Source organism: Ctenocephalides felis, unplaced genomic scaffold (assembly GCF_003426905.1).
Source record: "Ctenocephalides felis isolate EL2017-DRISC unplaced genomic scaffold, ASM342690v1 CF-g0.4_SCAFFOLD_01604, whole genome shotgun sequence".
NCBI classification, from domain to species: domain Eukaryota; kingdom Metazoa; phylum Arthropoda; class Insecta; order Siphonaptera; family Pulicidae; genus Ctenocephalides; species Ctenocephalides felis.
In genome coordinates this window covers 49171048-49188920 of record NW_020537758.1, presented here as the reverse complement: position 1 = coordinate 49188920, position 17873 = coordinate 49171048, and the positions used below count along the sequence as shown (strand labels likewise).

The 17873-nt window shown below is 29.9% G+C and overlaps 3 protein-coding genes and 1 long non-coding RNA gene across 4 annotated transcripts; 2 read left to right on the top strand and 2 right to left on the bottom strand.

The window, feature by feature from the left end:
• Positions 1 to 8051: 8051 nt before the first annotated feature.
• On the bottom strand, positions 8052 to 8760 carry LOC113373907. The gene is made up of 3 exons (XM_026614173.1): positions 8749 to 8760; positions 8487 to 8676; positions 8052 to 8314 (listed from the first exon to the last, which is right to left on the bottom strand). The coding sequence occupies exons 1-3, from the start codon at positions 8758 to 8760 to the stop codon at positions 8052 to 8054; spliced, it is 465 nt and encodes a 154-aa protein (XP_026469958.1).
• Positions 8761 to 10223: 1463 nt separating this feature from the next.
• LOC113372501 (cytochrome c oxidase assembly factor 7 homolog) lies at positions 10224 to 11059 on the bottom strand. Its single transcript, XM_026612838.1, has one exon. It carries the CDS (start codon positions 11029 to 11031, stop codon positions 10291 to 10293), a length of 741 nt encoding a protein of 246 aa, XP_026468623.1. The 5' UTR covers positions 11032 to 11059; the 3' UTR covers positions 10224 to 10290.
• A 366-nt stretch (positions 11060 to 11425) lies between these two features.
• LOC113372502 (programmed cell death protein 10-like) lies at positions 11426 to 14341 on the top strand. Its single transcript, XM_026612839.1, has 5 exons — positions 11426 to 11560; positions 13224 to 13401; positions 13495 to 13627; positions 13716 to 13880; positions 13960 to 14341. The coding sequence occupies exons 1-5, from the start codon at positions 11489 to 11491 to the stop codon at positions 14042 to 14044; spliced, it is 633 nt and encodes a 210-aa protein (XP_026468624.1). The 5' UTR covers positions 11426 to 11488; the 3' UTR covers positions 14045 to 14341.
• A 1325-nt stretch (positions 14342 to 15666) lies between these two features.
• Positions 15667 to 17818, top strand: LOC113374076. Its single transcript, XR_003366945.1, has 2 exons — positions 15667 to 15821; positions 17586 to 17818. It is a non-coding gene; the product is annotated as an uncharacterized LOC113374076 (long non-coding RNA).
• Positions 17819 to 17873: the final 55 nt, after the last annotated feature.

The following is a 17873-nucleotide window of genomic DNA, read 5'->3' as shown; positions in this document are numbered from 1 at the left end:
TTATAACTTTGCATAGTATTTTCTTCCGATTTGAATCTGAAATAAAATTCAAAACATCGTTTTCATATAGTTTTCATTCATATTGAATATTATGTAGATAATTACGATTCACATAAATTGTTATGACGGACCAATAATAACAAAACAATTTTCATTATTTTTTTCATTTAGTTATTAGACTATCACAGATTCATAGGTGCGTATTATTTTAAAAGGATTCTAATAAGGGGGTGTGCAAAATGATGATCGTGATGATCGTGGTGTAAGTGATGTTTTACTAAAACAGGTGTGTGTACTGGAACTGGTACAGCTTTTGAACTGGAACGGGATAGGGTGCTGGAACTGGAACTGCTACTTTGTGAACAACTGGAACCTTGACTGGAACTGGCACTTGTACGGGGTAAGGTCTGTCAACAGGGACTGGCACATTCTTTACAACGGGACTGGGTATGGTTTAGGCACATGGACGGCATATGGTTATCCACTGGATATGGTACTGGTACATTGTATGGGACATATGAAACAGTTCTTTCTACTGGCACTGGCACGGGTTGGGCTACTGGAATGCTACGCGGTTGACGGAAACGGTGTGGCTAACTTGATGGTTGTGAGAGGATTGTAATCCAGCAACTCCTAAGCTGCTTCCTGCCAAGCCTACGCCTGATAACCCACCGCCGAAACCAAGTCCATGTCCACCGGAAAGTCCTCCGTAGCTTAATCCATGGTGAGATAGCCCTGCATCTCCTAATCCTAAAAGCCCACGTTTAGCGACTTTTTATCCTCTTCGCCGTACACCGCAGCTGCGATCAGAAGGGTAACTAGCTGTAATTAAAGTTCATTAATATTTCTGTAATTAAATATTCAGAATAATACGCAAAATCATATATTACCAAAAATTTCATTGCGAAATTGTTGAAATCAAAGCGTTGATTCGAATGATTTAAAAAAACTATACGATGTCTTATATATATTTCACAGTCTCAATATTTCGTTATTCGTTGTTTCAGTTCATATCAATTCGAGTATCCGATAACCAATTTTTACAGAGCTACATGATGCAAAGTTTTGAAATATAGAGCTTGCGTAAAACTACTATAAATTGTATTCATCAATCTTAGACAAACTTTTTATAACATATAATAAAGTTAATTTGCTAGAATAGGTAATGAGGCAATTAACTTCTTTGTATGATTATTATATTTTTTTACCAAATTATTGTTGTAAAATTAATTTAAATAAAGGTATTTAGTTTTTCCTATCAATTTTATCATTAGTTGATTCAACATTATAAATGATATAAAATGAAATGTATATAAAAATATACTTTCACTAATCTATGGTTTATTTTAAACGTAATTAATTTTTTCAGTGATGCATTATGAATATCAGTATCCTTATTACTTTAGTAAGGGTTAGAAAATATTAGTTATATAGATGATTTGATTGTTATACCATAAAAATCAAAAATACCTAGAAAATATAACAAAGAGTTTGCAAAATTGAAATTTTATTTTTAATAAAATTCATATTAAAAATAAATGTTTATAATAACGGTATGCAAAATATCATATATAAGAAAAAACAGACTGTCTAACAACATAATATATTATTATATATATATATATATATATATATATATTATATATATTAGGGTGGTCCTTAAAATGGTCATTTTCGAATTTCTTTGCTCCCAGGGGCTCAAATGGTTCAAAATAGATAAAAAACAATTCTCTGAAAGTTTTAGCTCTTAATATTAACGTTTAGATAGAGCGCAATTCAATCAAAGTTTGTATGGAAAGAGCATGGAAAAATTTGTGAAAATTAAAAAAAATGTTTTAGGTATAACTTAGCGATAAAAGAATGAGTTTTATTCATTCATTTGTTCGCTAAATTACATCTAGAATACATTTTTAAAATTTTTGAAAATTTTCTCATGCTATTTCCATACAAAACTTTGATTGAATTGCGCTCTATCTAAACGTTAATATTAAGAGCTGAAACTTTCAGAGAATTGTTTTTTATCTATTTTGAACCATTTGAGCCCCTGGGAGCAAGGAAATTCGTAAATGACCATTTTAAGGACCACCCTAATATATATAATATATATATATATATATATATATATATATATTATATATATGAAATGCTTCAGCTTGACTTTGAAACACTTTTTTTAAGTTATTAAAATCTCTACAAAGGGAAACAATTTATAATTAAATCTATTGCATTAAACAATATTCAAGCTTTCATATTAGTTCTCGCAATCAACTGGTTTCGTAAATCTAAAATCTATCTCAACGTTGTGTGGAGTCAGATTATCAAATATATATTTGATATAAAACAGAATGACGTTAACGAATTCTATCGAGTTAGAATAATATATATAGACAAGAACGTTATTAAAAATCATTCAAGTCAACGCTTTGAATACAGAACATTCATAATGAAATTTTTGGTAATATATAATATAATGTAACATTTGAATCATTTAATTACAGAATTATTAATGAATTTTAATTACAGCTAGTTACCCTTCTGATCGCAGCTGCGGTGTACGGCGAAGAGGATAAAAAAGTCGCTAAACGTGGACTTTTAGGATTAGGAGATGCAGGAATATCTCACCATGGATTAAGCTACGGAGGACTTTCCGGTGGACATGGACTTGGTTTCGGCGGTGGGTTATCAGGCGTAGGCTTGGCAGGAAGCAGCTTAGGAGTTGCTGGATTACAATCCTCTCACAACCATCAAGTTAGCCACACCGTTTCCGTCAATCGCGTCGCAATTCCAGTAGCCCAGCCCGTGCCAGTACCAGTAGAAAGAACTGTCCATGTCCCATACAATGTACCAGTACCATATCCAGTGGATAAACCATATGCAGTCCATGTGCCTAAACCTTACCCAGTCCCAGTTGTCAAGAACGTTCCGGTTCAAGTGGACAGCCCTTACCCCGTGCAAGTGCCAGTTCCAGTGAAAGTTCCAGTTGTCCACAAAGTAGCAGTTCCTGTTCCAGCACCTTATCCAGTTCCAGTTCACAAAGCTGTTCCAGTTCCAGTACACACACCTGTTTTAGTAAAACATCACTTACACCACGATCATCACGACCATCATTTCGCACACCACTTCTAGAGTAATTTTAATATTAACATTAGTACCTATGAATATGTGATAATGAAAGCGTTTAGATAAATAAATAAATTTTCTATAAAATAAAATATAATTAGTAATTATTATGAATATTTGAATTTTCAGGATCTGCTTGCATAGCATTTTATACAAGTTTAAAGCTTCAAAGCTAAAATTTATATTGTTAAAAATTTTGAAAGTTTAATATTAATCTAATTCTAATATACCTAATAATCTACCAATATTAATAGTTATTGCACAGATATAAATGTGATAATGACACCAAGCTTCTACTGATAACAAAATAAATAGCTCAAGCTTCACAATGACCACTGTGGTAGTTTTAAAATTAATTCAAAAGTTTTTAAATACAAAAGCATGTATATAATTATGCACTCAAATTTATTTGATTATTAATTTCAATTATTGTTAATTACCTTTCCAAAAGAGAAGTTTGTTTTCGTCAGAAAGTCCGAGTTGCTAATTTCGTGTTACTCGACGTTTCAAAATATTCTGAATCATTTGAAACCAATATTAAAAAAGTATGTTTATGAATGTTGAGTGTGTGTTTCAAAATTTCCATAAGTTTCTGTTGAAACTTGAAAAGAACTCACGTTCAATAGCTTTGCGAGAAGATAGACAAAGACGTTTTTAATATTGAGAAAAAAGTGCAGAAATTTTTATACACGTTTTCGTAAATAATCCTGAACTAATTTTAAAAGCTTAAAAAATGTTCGAAAAATATCAGTTGGAAATTGTTTCTTTGTAATCAATAATTGATTTTTTTTTGATAATCCAGATGAATCTTTTATAAAAAAACACATGTTTAAAGAGTTAAAAATGATTTTAATAACTTATGGTAACCGTATGGTAAGTTATAGTAATCGCAAAAAATCGAAAATAAAAAATTTTGCATATCTTTACGTTTCAAAGGTTTCTGAATACCTTGAAAAATTGATGTAAGTGTGTGTGTGTATTTATGTATGTATGTTTGGATACAATTTTTTGTCCACGATTTCGGGCCACGATGGATCAACCGATTTGAATTATTCAAAAAGCATTCGATTCCTACTGATGATGAGTGTGATTAGTTTTTGGCCAAACAAGTCCAGCCGTTTCAAAAATACGGGGCAAAAAGTGCGAAAAATGATAATTCAGTTTTAAAGTATGGGAAGACAAGTCCAGCGGTTTCGAATATACAGTGAAAAATGTAAAAAAAAATTATATTTGGCGGTCTAAAATGATCATTAGATATATGCACATCAATTATCAAATATTTTATAAAGATTTTTAACATGAGTACTAATTTCGTTACATTTTTTTGGGTTCCGTACCAAGATTTTTAATTTTTAAAGTTAACTTATATGGTTCAAACAAATTTGAAAATTGTCAGATTTTTTTCTTTCAAAATTTTCAAATATATGCAAAGTTTTATGATTTTATAAAAATGTATATATTTCATATGCGATATCGCAATCGTAAGAAATATATCCTCAGATGGATTCATTCCGATCTCTTCTTAATGTAAACATTTTTAAGTGTTTGAGCGATAAGATCGTCGCTGTACATTATATGAACGAATATATCTATAATGGTATCTATAATTATCTTTTTTAAAATATTTAAAACAATTGTTAATAATCAATATTTATTGATTATTAATTTTTTTCGAATATTAATTCTGGTACGGGAAGTTCCAGCAATTTACCTTAAGGCACGATGCCATGTACCACTAGTTTTTAACATTAATCCAAATTATTTAATATAATAATAAGAATAACTGTTATTATTATCATTAGTATTTGTATGCAAAAATGTATATACATATATAACGAAATAATTTCTAACCCTAATTTTTTTCACATTCAAACTGTGAAATAATTTGACTAATATTGCAAAAAAATCTTGTTCTATAAAATAAATATATAATATAAATAGCATTATATTTCAAAAACTAATAATCTGGTCTAATATAGCCTCAACTTTTATGCAACTGCTAATAACTCAATGAAGAACTGGGTATGTCACAACTGTTTCAAAAACTAGTCGTCAGAATGTCTCAACAAAATGTATATAAAAGAGATTTTAGTTTCTGAATCAGCATCATTCTTAGTTCATCACAACTTAAGACAACAAAATGAAGTTTTTGGTTAGTTATGTTTTTATTTATTATCTCATAATTTGATAAGTTATATTCCACATACGAACAACTATAGATTTTTTATTTGAAGAATTAAATTTCATTCATATAATAAATACGAGTTCATTAATTTAGTACTAGTAATTATCGCAACAAATCATAAGTAATTGAATCATATTTCTTTATATTTTAATATTTTTAGGTAGTGTTGGTTGTTGTTGCCGCCGCCGTTTATGGTGAAGATGATAAAAAAATCGCTAAACGAGGACTGCTGGGCTTAGGCGATGCCGGATTATCCGGGCATGGATTAAGCCACGGAGGATTTTCCAGCGGTCATGGACTTGGCTTGAGCGGAGGATTTTCAGGAGTTGGCTTGGGAGGCAGTTTATCGGGCGTCGGTTTAGGCGGAAGCAGCTTAGGAGTTGCTGGATTACAATCATCTCATAATCATCAAGTTAGCCACACCGTATCCGTGAACCGAGTAGCAATTCCAGTAGCTCAACCTGTTCCAGTACCAGTAGAAAGTACTGTTCATGTACCATACAAAGTACATGTTCCATACCCTGTAGACAAACCCTATGCAGTCCACGTACCCAAGCCTTACCCAGTCCCAGTTGTCAAGAACGTACCAGTCCCTGTTGACAGACCCTACCCCGTACACGTGCCAGTTCCAGTCAAGGTTCCAGTTGTTCATAAAGTAGCAGTTCCAGTTCCAGCACCCTATCCCGTTCCAGTTCACAAAGCTGTCCCTGTTCCAGTACACACACCCGTTTTAGTAAAACATCATTTACACCACGATCATCATGATCACCATTTCGCTCACCACTATTAGAATAATTTAGAATTAAATAGTTATGTAGTTTGTAATTCATAAATCACGTTTTAAAATAAAACAATTTATAAAAAAATGTATTTTTATTTTATTATTGTAAGTATTAGGAGGAAACAGTCCTACTATTCCTTTAATATCGATTATGTAAGTCAAAAATCAATTGATTACATTTTTGCACTTTAATCTAATAAAAGTTTCAAGTTTGATTAATAACTCATGGCGTTATCTGTTATATTATAAATACCATTTACAAATTAGTATTAGGTTATAAATGATATTTTTGTCAAAATAATGCAGTCGATTTTATTCACTTTTGCAAAAGAAAAATAAATATTTAATGAGCTGCCTTTAATTTAAATCTCATATAATTAAACAAACAAGTTTGTCGAGAAAAGTTTTGTTTAATAGTTTTTAGTTTTGTTCCTCCATTAATTAATTATTATATCTTTGATTAGTAAATAAACAGATCATTTTTTAGGGTTCAGTCCAAACAAATTCCTAAAATAATTATTAACCTCCCGAAGGAGAAGTTTATGTTTTCATAAAAAAATCCGATTCACTAATTTAAGTTTTCTCGGCGTTTCAAGCCATTCTGAATCGAATGAGACCAAATTTGGAAAAAGTATGTGTGTGCGTTTCTTTGTCATTTGGAAAAAAGTGTAAACGTTTTAAGCTCATACTACCGAATCGATTTTGAAAAATCAAAAACTATCGAAAGATATTAGTTGGGAATGATACTGATTAGTTTTAGGCGAAAATCTACCGAGCTGTTTTCTTGTAATTAACTGTTGAAAAAAAATTAAGCCGATTTTTATGAAACTTTTTTTTGGTGATATATATCATGGTCTTATAGAACTGACTGAAATATTACGGCCTTACGGCATGTAGTTTAATTTTAAAAATTGTCAAAGTTTGAGAAAATGAGTAGTCTTTTCTTCGTTTGTTCAAATTAAAAATAGACTATTTACTTGGTATAACAATAGAGTACTTGGTCTTAATGAACACACTAAACCATTAAAGTTTTACGGATACTGGTTCAATTATAAAAATTGTTGATTTTTTTAAATTTTAATTTCTTAGAAAATATTCTGAGTTAACGTGTTCGTTCGTTTTCATACTTTAATCACTCATAAATTAATTTATTTTTTATTGATGCAACTTGCCTTAAGGCAAAATACCAATAAAACTAGTTTAACTGTAGAAGATGAACATCATCAACTGTTTTGAATTCAAGCATTTGTTATTTGAATTTTTAAACTTTATTTAAATTTTGTCTTTAAAAATTATGGAATTTGTAACTTTTAGAATATTTTTTTATCCATGAGCAATTTACATACAACTTCATTCATTCAATCTTAATTTATTATTATTTCATATTTATCGAAAACAATAATTATTGAAATCAATATGTGTGCGAGAGTTTTGTTAAATTGACATAAAATTGCGATTGTAGCTTTCATTTCCAACGTATCGACTTGACCGATAATAATCGTACAAAATTTATTAACGTAATCGAATTAATAATTTATGAAAATTATCAAATTTTTAAATTAATCAAAATTTAATTATGATTTAAGATCATTATAAATTTTATAAATATAATATTAATATTCCGTAGAAAACTTTGTGAATCCATCATATTTGGAAAGATCATGAGTGTAAGATTATTTTTTGAAATGATGAGTATGAGTATTTCCTGAAATTTGTTTAAACCATCTAAAGAATTTGATCTGCCAAAATCTCAAATTTATTTAAAACAAGTAAATCTGCCAAAAATAAATATTGCTCAATCGCTTAAATAACAAATAAATTGCTCAATATGATTATTACTTAACTATTAAATGCAATAATCGAATTAAGAAAAAATAGATAAACATAAGTTTAAATTAATTTTTTTATTAACTAAATAATATATATTTTTTACTATAAATTATATAATACTTAAGACTATTTTTGCTAATAATGGTGACCAAAATGATCTGAATAATCGTGATGTAAATGATGTTTGACTAGAACTGGGGTGTGTACTGGAACTGGGACAGCCTTGTGTACTGGAACAGGGTAAGGAGCTGGCACTGGAACGGCTATTTTGTGGATAACTGGAACCTTGACAGGGACTGGTACTTGTACGGGGTAAGGCTGATCTACAGAGACTGGCACATTCTTAACAATTGGGACTGGGTACGGTTTGGGGACGTGGACAGCATAGGGCTTGTCGACTGGGTAGGCAACAGGCACTTGTATGGGACATGAACAGTTCTTTCTACTGGTACTGGAACTGGTTGAGCTACTGGAATTGCTACTCGGTTTACAGATACGGTGTGGCTGACTTGATAGTTGTGAGAGGATTGTAATCCAGCAGCTACTAGATTCCACCGCCTAAACCCAAACCTGATAAACCTCCGCCTAAACCAACACCTAAAAATCCGCCACTCAATGCATGTCCATGACCGCCGGATAATCCACCGTAATCCAATCCAGGTTCGTGCAATCCAGTGTTTCCTAAACCTAGAAGGCCGCGTTTGGAGATTTTCTTATCGTTTTCGCCGTAAACAGCAGAGGCAACAACGACTAGTACAATCTATGTTATATAATTTATAAAGTATAAATTTTTAATATACATATTGATTTATTTAATTATTTAATAACTTACTAGAAATTTCATTGTAGATCTGTTAATTTCTTATGAATGAGAGTTTCAGAATGAAATAATCGATCACTGTTCAGTTTTTATATAGTCACTTATAGACCTCTCTTTTCGTCATATATTTCGATATACGTTCAATTTCGTTCAGACTTCTACATTAATTAGTTCCTCAATCTAATTCAATATTCATCATTGCTTAAATCGCGATATGATATTCAGTTCTCTTTTTTAACATTGCTCTTGATTTTGTTCCCAATTATGTCATATCCATAAATCTTTCAGATCGTGTGATTATATAACTTTTTGCACTTTAAATTTTATGCGCTTTTTTGTCATAAAATTCTAAAAATTTACAATTAAATTATTACAATCGTAGTAGATTATGAATTCGGTGAAAGGTAAATAAGCTCTTATAATTAGTTAGAGTAATGTTTTTAACTTTGGATTTACTATTTTAGTGACAATATTACTTTCTAAATCAACACAAGTTTTTTGAATCATTCAAATTGGATGCTTAGTTCAATAAAAAACTGCCATTTTTTGCCCATTTAGCTAGGTATCTTCAAAATGGCTAAACCTGCCATTGCCAAAAACTAATCACCACTTCTCAAAAACCCGATTTCTATTTTCTGCACTCTTTGCTCCGTATCTCCGAAACGGCTGGACCTGTCTTTGTCAAAATTTAATCAACACATCTCCCTATCAATAGAAATCGAATGTTTTTTTGAACCATTCAAATCGGTTGATCCGTGCGCCCGAAAACGTGGACGAAAAATTGTATCCATACATACATACACACACACATCCATTTTTTTTTAGGTATACCAAAATGTTCAGAAACCTTCAAAACGTGAAGAAAGGTAAATATTTTCAATTTCAATTTTTACACGATTACAATAACTCTACGGAAAATTAAAAAATATCATATCAAATTAAAAAAAACTAAAAATGATATCAAATATAGAATTGAATGAAGATATTTGAAACCGAATCCTCAAATAGTTTAATTTAATTTTATAAGCTTCGAATGTCAATAACCAAATATTTTTTTTATATTTCAGTCAATTGAAACATTCATAGCAGAAATGGAAACTATTTTTAATATTTTTTCTGTCTCTTAAATTGTTGCTTGTTTTTTCTTTTAAAATATACTTGTTTATATTAAGCTGTAGTGACAATTATTTAAATGTTGTAACTGTGATGAAATAATTATTAAGTATTCATAATCATATTTGATGTTGCTCATCTAGAAAATTCGCAAAAGATAAACTGATAAATGATATATATAGACATGGTCCACTAACCAAAAACACAGTAAGTTTCAGAATACTCCGATATCAAAGGATTTGAGCAAATGGATTTAAAAAGGGTTTTAAATACAAATAATAATTCCAAGTATTCATCTAATATCATTTTAATGAATCTAATATTTATTTATAAATATATAAACAAATATAACTATCAATATACAAATGCTCATCTACAACTTTATAATACATATTATAGTTTCTAATTACTATAATGAATAAAAAAAATATACAAACAACATTACTGTTGGAAAGACAATTCTGGTTGCTGCTTTTTTATTTCATCTTGCATATCTAAAGTTAATTGTTTAAATTTATCTGCAAGTTCATCATTCTGAACAACACCATCTCCTCGTCGATACATTTGACTTAAATTAGCACAAGCATAAATGTTTCGTAATGCACAAGCTTTTTCTGAAAATTCAAATGCTTTTTTCATATCTTTCAAAAGTTTAAAATTGGAAATATTCTTTGAGTCCTTTTCACTTGTTCTATTAGCAAATTTAGTGCTATCATAACCCGACATGTATAATCCGGACATATAATAACAAGCATTGCCATTTTTACTATCACAGCTTTTTTCTAGCATTCGAAGACCATTTTCAAATTGGTGATCCACTTCAGGTATTGGCGTATTAGATGTTCTTATAAGACCAGCATACAGACAAGCATCAGGATCACCAGATTTGCATCCTTTCTCGAAGTAGTTCACAGCCGTTTTGTGATCAGTTTTTTTCACACCCTTACCGAGAAGAGAGTAGCTGCCAAATTTGAAACAAGATTTACCATGTCCGGAGTCATCACAATTAGTTTGGTAAACTTTGCCAGCTTTTTCGAAGTCTTTTTTGATTGCTTCGAAATAGTCTGCTAGTAGATGGCAAACTTCGGGCTTTTTTTCGTGATAACAACCGAATCTATATTCGATACCCAAATTCTCTAAATATTCTTTAACACTTTCTTCATTCTGTAGATCATAACTCATTTTTAAGGCAGTATTCTCAGAAGTATGATCGGGTGTAAGCAAATATTTTTGAGGTTAGGAATTAGATAATCTACAGACAGAGTGTCATTTTTGACATAATGTTGGCACGTGCCTGCAGAAAAACTTGTTAAAAATCTATTGTTAACGATTGAAAAGAGTATAAAATACACCAATAAATCATATCATTTCTATTAATTAATTCAATATAATTTTTATAACATCTTCATATTCATTTCTTCGATAACTTTCTCTTTTTGACAGTTCTGCAGTATGACATTTTGATTTTGACAGTCACAAATGTCAAAGCAGTCGCACGAAAGGAATTTGTGAACGTTTGTCAATAATATTGAAAACAAAGACTGTTGTGTGGGTTTTAATAAAATTTAAATATAGTATCCGATGCTAGAAAATTTTGTTACTATATCTTATCAAGAATTTTCAAATATAAACACCAAATATGACAATGGGCGATGAAGCTCCTGTCACTTCCCTTGTGCTTCCAGTTCTATTACGCCCAATTCTTTCACAGGTAAACTTTAGGTATAATAATGCTAAATGTTCAGTTGTTTTTATTTGCAATACAATATTTTCTATATATTCATGAACATATATTATCTACCATTGTATTACAGTATCAAGGCTAACATTTTCCCATTAGATGTATTATATTTTATCCGTTATTGAAATATAGTTTTACATTATAACAAGATGATAGGACTACACTACCCAGAAAGTATTACAATCAATATCTGCAATAGCATTATAATATCAAAGTTAACAATTTCCCAATGCATGTATTTTATCAGTTATTGAAATATAGTGCTGCATTAAAACAAGATGATAGGACTACTGAAAAGTATTACGATCAGTATCTAAAATAGTATTACAATATCAAAGCTAGCAATTTTCCAATAGATGTATTTTATCAGTTATTGAAATATAGTGTTACTTTATAAGAAGATGATGGGACTACTGAAAAAGTATTACGATCATTATCTACAATATCAAGGCTAGCACTTTCCTAATAGATATATTTTATCCATTATTGAACTATAGTATTATATTATAACAAGATGACTCCTATCATCTTGTTAAAATATAACACAATATTTCAATAGCAATAAAGGATTACGAAAAGAATTCTGATCATATTTACAATAGTATCGCAAGATCAAGACTAAAAATTTCCCAGTAGATGTATTTTAGTAGTTATTGAAATATAGTGTTACATTATAACAAGATGATAGGACTACCGAAAAAGTATAACAATCAGTATCTGCAAGAGTATTATAAAATCAAAGCTAACAATTTCCCAATAGATGTATTATATCACTTATTGAAATATAGTGTTACATTATAACAAGATGATAGGACTACCGTACCCGATCAATATCTGGAAGAGTATTATAATATCAAGGCTAATAATTTCCCAATAGATGTATTTTATCAGTTATTGAAATATAATAGTGTTAAATTATAACAAGATGATAGGTCTACCAAAAAAGTATTACGATCAATATTTAAAATAGTTTTACAAGATCAAGACTAAAAATTTTTTAGTGGATGTATTTTGTTCAATATGGAAATGTAGTGTTATATAATAACAAGATGATAGCACTATAGAAAGAGGATTACAATCAATAATTACAATAGTATTATAATATTAAGGCTAGCAATTGCATCCATTATTTAAATATAGTGATATATTATTCATTATGATTCGAAAAAGGATTATGATCAATATATGGATCACAATTGTAGATATTTCGAAATTCATTAAGACTGAGATTCATAAAAATGTGATTCCAAGTATTAAAATTGTAATAGATACTGATATTGCAGTAAATGGGTTTTCTATCGCATAACAGTAAAGCGTTCTTGTATATTGACAAGGTCGTTCAAGCCCCTTTATATTATGCTGCAGTGATATCAATTGTTACTTGAAAATATAGGTCGAAAGTACTTTTCCAATTGAAACTAGCCTGTTTCCAGGCAATGCGGTGTGTAATAGCAAAAGGGCTTTCACTATTCTATCCTGGTTCGAGTTGAAGTTTAACTCAGCTTTCAGACCTGTCCTATGGCGAGCCACTCATTATTATTTATTGTTATTATACAATAAGGCAATAATTTTATTTTGAAAAATAAGTTTTTTGTGTCATCTATGATTACTGATGATTAACAATAATTTACAGCTTGAAAGAAGAGACAGGGCCGCTTCACAAACACTTAGATCAGCATTGACAAAAGCCGAAAGTGCACACCCAGGCCTAAGTCTAGAACTTGTGCAAGGTATATTGAGACGAGCTGAAGTCAATCTTAATGTCAATGAAAGCATATTGCGATTGCAAGGGCAGATTTCAGACACTGATGGTATGAAAAGAAAATTAGAGATAGAAAAATTTATTATTAAAATATTAGAGAATTACTGATTGTAATTCTAAAATTAACTGAATTTTTTAATAGTTGTAGAATATAAATTAAGTCGTTCCGAAGATGCCTTTCAAGAATTAAACAGAAAATCGGCTGCTTTAAAACGGATATTAAGTCGAATACCAGATGAGATTACAGATAGAAAAACATTTCTTGAAACTATCAAGTATGTATCAAGTAAAAATCTAATTAAATGTAAAACTAATCTAAGTAACCTTATTGTTACGTGAATGTCAAAATATAACTTTTTATAGGGAAATTGCCAGTGCTATAAAGAAGCTTCTGGATGCTGTGAATGATGTTTCTGGTTTTCTACCAGGATCTCCAGCAAAGCAAGCCTTGGAGCAACGTAAACGTGAATTTGTGAAGTATTCAAAAAGATTTAGTAATACTTTGAAAGAGTATTTCAAGGAGGGACAGTGAGTTTTGTTGCTTATTTTATGAGAAAAACTGATTACATGAAAATATTGCACATTTAACAAATATCTTTATTTTCAGAGCAAATTCAGTGTTCACAAGCGCATTATATTTAATTCATCAAACGAACCAAATAATGATTACAGTAAAAAACAAATGCGAGTAGTTTAAGAAAGTCTGTGCGAAAAAATCAATCATTATAAATATGGAGAAATATATTAAACTGTTGCACATTTACTATGAATTAAAACGGATTTATTAATCTGACGTTGTCCTTATACTGGACATTGCATAATGAAGTCAATTTTATTGTTATCATATGAGCCAGTTTATGAAAGTATTAAAATAGATAAGAATTCTAGAAAATATATTGTACAAAATTCAAACTTTATGATTCAAGCAGAAACATTTTTCATTTTTGTAGTATATTCTTTGAATTTAGAATAAAGTTAATTAGATATAAAGGTGCTGGATGTTAATAGGTAAAATTCAATGTAATCAATAAGAATATAATCTATTAAATGTTATGATTTATATATTTTATCCTTTTATGTATAATCAATTCATATATTTAAAAAAATGTATTTGTTCACAATGATGACGTCTTATTTTAAAATTTTATTTTATGCTGTTGCAACATTATACATTACGTACAAACAAATATTTGCAGAAAAATTGGACAAATATTTTGATTTGCAAAATATGTGCAGAAAGAAAACTACTGTAATTGATTAAATAGCCAAAAAAAAACGTTTTTATATTGTCTACAAAAACCTAAAAACAAACAAGTAGAAATAAGGATTCTTGGAAAGAATATTAAAAAATTATGAGAGTAGTAGTATAACCTAGATTATATTAATAAAAGTTAACATATCTAGGCTATGCGAGAAGTTATAAGAACATACGCAATCATAAAGTTATAGGCAGCCAATGCAGAATTAGCGATTCGTTGATTGATGCAAAAATGATATCAATCACAATCTTAATACATTACCAAAATGAAAATCTTATGAAAGCCGTAGCATTAATTACTAGGGGTGAATACGTGGTAAAGACATTAAGATAAATTGTATTTGAATAAACTACATACCTTGCTAGATTATGTCAGATAGACAATCTAGGATAAAACAGCTCATGATGCAAAGTCATAAAAAATCTTATGAGAAATGGTGATACATTAATAATAATTTGTAGATAAGGTCATAGAGTGACTATAAAATATTATGCGTTATAAAAGAAAAGTAATAAATTACTTTATAAATTAATAAATAATATTTACTCTAGTAAGATTCCAAAATAAAAATTCTTACCTTACTCAAACATGTAGAACAAAATAGTCCAAGAATGTCAACACTGTTTCACTTTTACTTTTACCAATTTGAATGCACACACTTTAAATTAAGTGGTTAGAGTCATTAAAATTTAAATTAATCTTTATTAATTAATTATTATTTTATTTTAAATGTCAAATGAACATTTCAAAACTAAAAAGGTTTAATACTAACTTCACAGTCAACATATATTGTACCATTTTATAATCAATTTTTAATGTTTACCAACCTATTAGAATCAAATATTTTTGACATATCCTGGAACCAAATCCAGCAAATGTATTTTAATCGCTCACATTTGTTTATGGTTAGTTAATCTTACTTTATCTTGGAAAATCTATATATTAATACAGTGTTTTGTTGAAATCTTTTTATAATTTTATCAATATTGTGCATGTTTTTCGCACATCGTAAATTAATTCTTATAAGATTCTATTGGACCTGCTTAGTGAAATGTTTTATTCGGGCTTATAAATGTAGCTTCATTTCAGTATTTCAATTATGACATGATTTAGTTTCCTACGAGATTCAGCTATTATTTTGATAAAGAGTGAAAAGATTGACTGATATAGATATATTTTTTGTGAATCTTCAAGATTTTGTTACCAAAAGGTGAGTGAATTCAGTAATACTTCTGATATTATTGTGTAATATGTAATAGAGCGGGTGCTGTATGCAATGGAGTATGCATATTATGAGGACCGCCAATTCTCTTCAGATTCTTTTACCTGAGATGCAAAAATAAAAGAAAAATCCATGTTGCCAGCTTCGACGTTGATCGTATTCCCTGTACCTGCCTTTTGCTGACCCAAGCCTCCATGCGGACGTAGCCAGTATAAAACTATAGGTTTTATTTTTATTCGTAATAACATCATATAATATAATATATTATTTAGATCATTGATATATCAATATTTTATTTAATATAAGCGCTGTGAAACTCTCGGCGCAGGTTATAAATGGTTAAAAAGCAAATGTTAACGAACAAAAACCAACTGGTAACATGGGTTTTCTGTTTTTATGGCTATCTCAAATAAAAAATGTGAAGAGAGTTGGCGGTTGCTCATATATATGCATACCGATGCCTACAGCGCCTGGACTATAATAGATTTTTTTTATACAGTAGAACTCCAATATCCGAACTCCAATTAGCCGAACTCCAATCATCCGAACTCAAATCATCCGAACTCCAATTATCCGAATCCGACATCCGAATCGCCCCGATTATCCGAATCACTTTCAGAAAAAAATTGTCCAAAAAAAAGTCTAAGTGCGCTATTATCTTCCACCAGCTAAAGCCAGTGTAGGCACATGTTTGTTTGATTTGACGGAATGTTTACAAAACAATAATTTTATTATTTAACTTGTACATAAGTACATGTTATTTATATTTAAAACATGTGAAAATGTCATGTTTTTTCATTTAATTCAATAAAAAAAATAGTTGCAAGATCAAAACCGTAACTTTTTTTTCTCTCCAATGGCAATTTTTTAAAAAAAATCCGAATATTTGATTATCCGAATGCGGTCCCGGTCCCCATTAATTCGGATTAATTGGAGTTCTACTGTATTAGAACCAACTTGTAGTTACAGTTGTGATATTACTTTATTATGGGTAATGGATAATTCCATTCCATAATTCACATAAATTCCAATTTCATTTGTATCTGGTCCCAGGTTCTTATAATGCACCATTAACACATGAAATTTACAGGAATTGAAATGTATGCTCCGATTCTGACCAATGTTATGGCAAGGCTATGTTACGTACCAGTTTTCATACAAAATGCTGCTAAATACTGTCAAGATGCCAAGCTTTTGCTCTTCGATCAAGCGTTCCACATATAAAATGAAATTGCATTTCATATGTTATCAAACCATATCTCAAAGTTATGATGGAATGTTTTTTTTTGACATTTGTGCATTTTCTAGGTCAGGTTTTTTACTTCAAACGCCTGACTACACAGCAAGCACATAGGTTTTTGACAGTTTTTAGTACCACTTTATATGAAAACTGCTACATAGCATAGCTTTGTTATAACATTGGTCTATTTTATGGCGGAATTGGTCCATTTGTTACAGTTATCTTGAAGTACGAATGACGCCACAATCACAATTCTTAAATTATTTTTACAGTTATTAGTCTCTTACAATTAGATTGTTGATCCTGATTAATCCCTCTTGTTTTTCTCCTGATAATCAATCAAGTTGTCTGCATTGATAATGCAAATTTTATTTTTGAATAATACATGAAATTCTACTAGAAACTTGTATTAGAACATGTACCAAGTGATAATCTGTGATCTGAGATCTGCTCAAGATTCATCAGTCGTCCTACTAAGATTTCATACCACTAACCTCTGTGACTCCTTTTAGCCTTGAATCACCACATGATGAAGAGATCCTAAGAAGACAAGACTCTATATCCTTGATCCTAGAAGTCAAATGTCCATAGTACTCCTCGTAGATGTCCAGGATAGCAGAATCCATCCTCACAAGAGTGGAAATAACCATAAAAATATACCTCACTTTAAAAACAAGTGTTTTGAATTATGACATGTTTTAATATATTGTTATATTAATAAATGCTTCACCAATTCTTCTATTAACCATGATATTTTATTTCGTCCAAAACCACGAAAATAAGGTTCTCAAATTCTACTT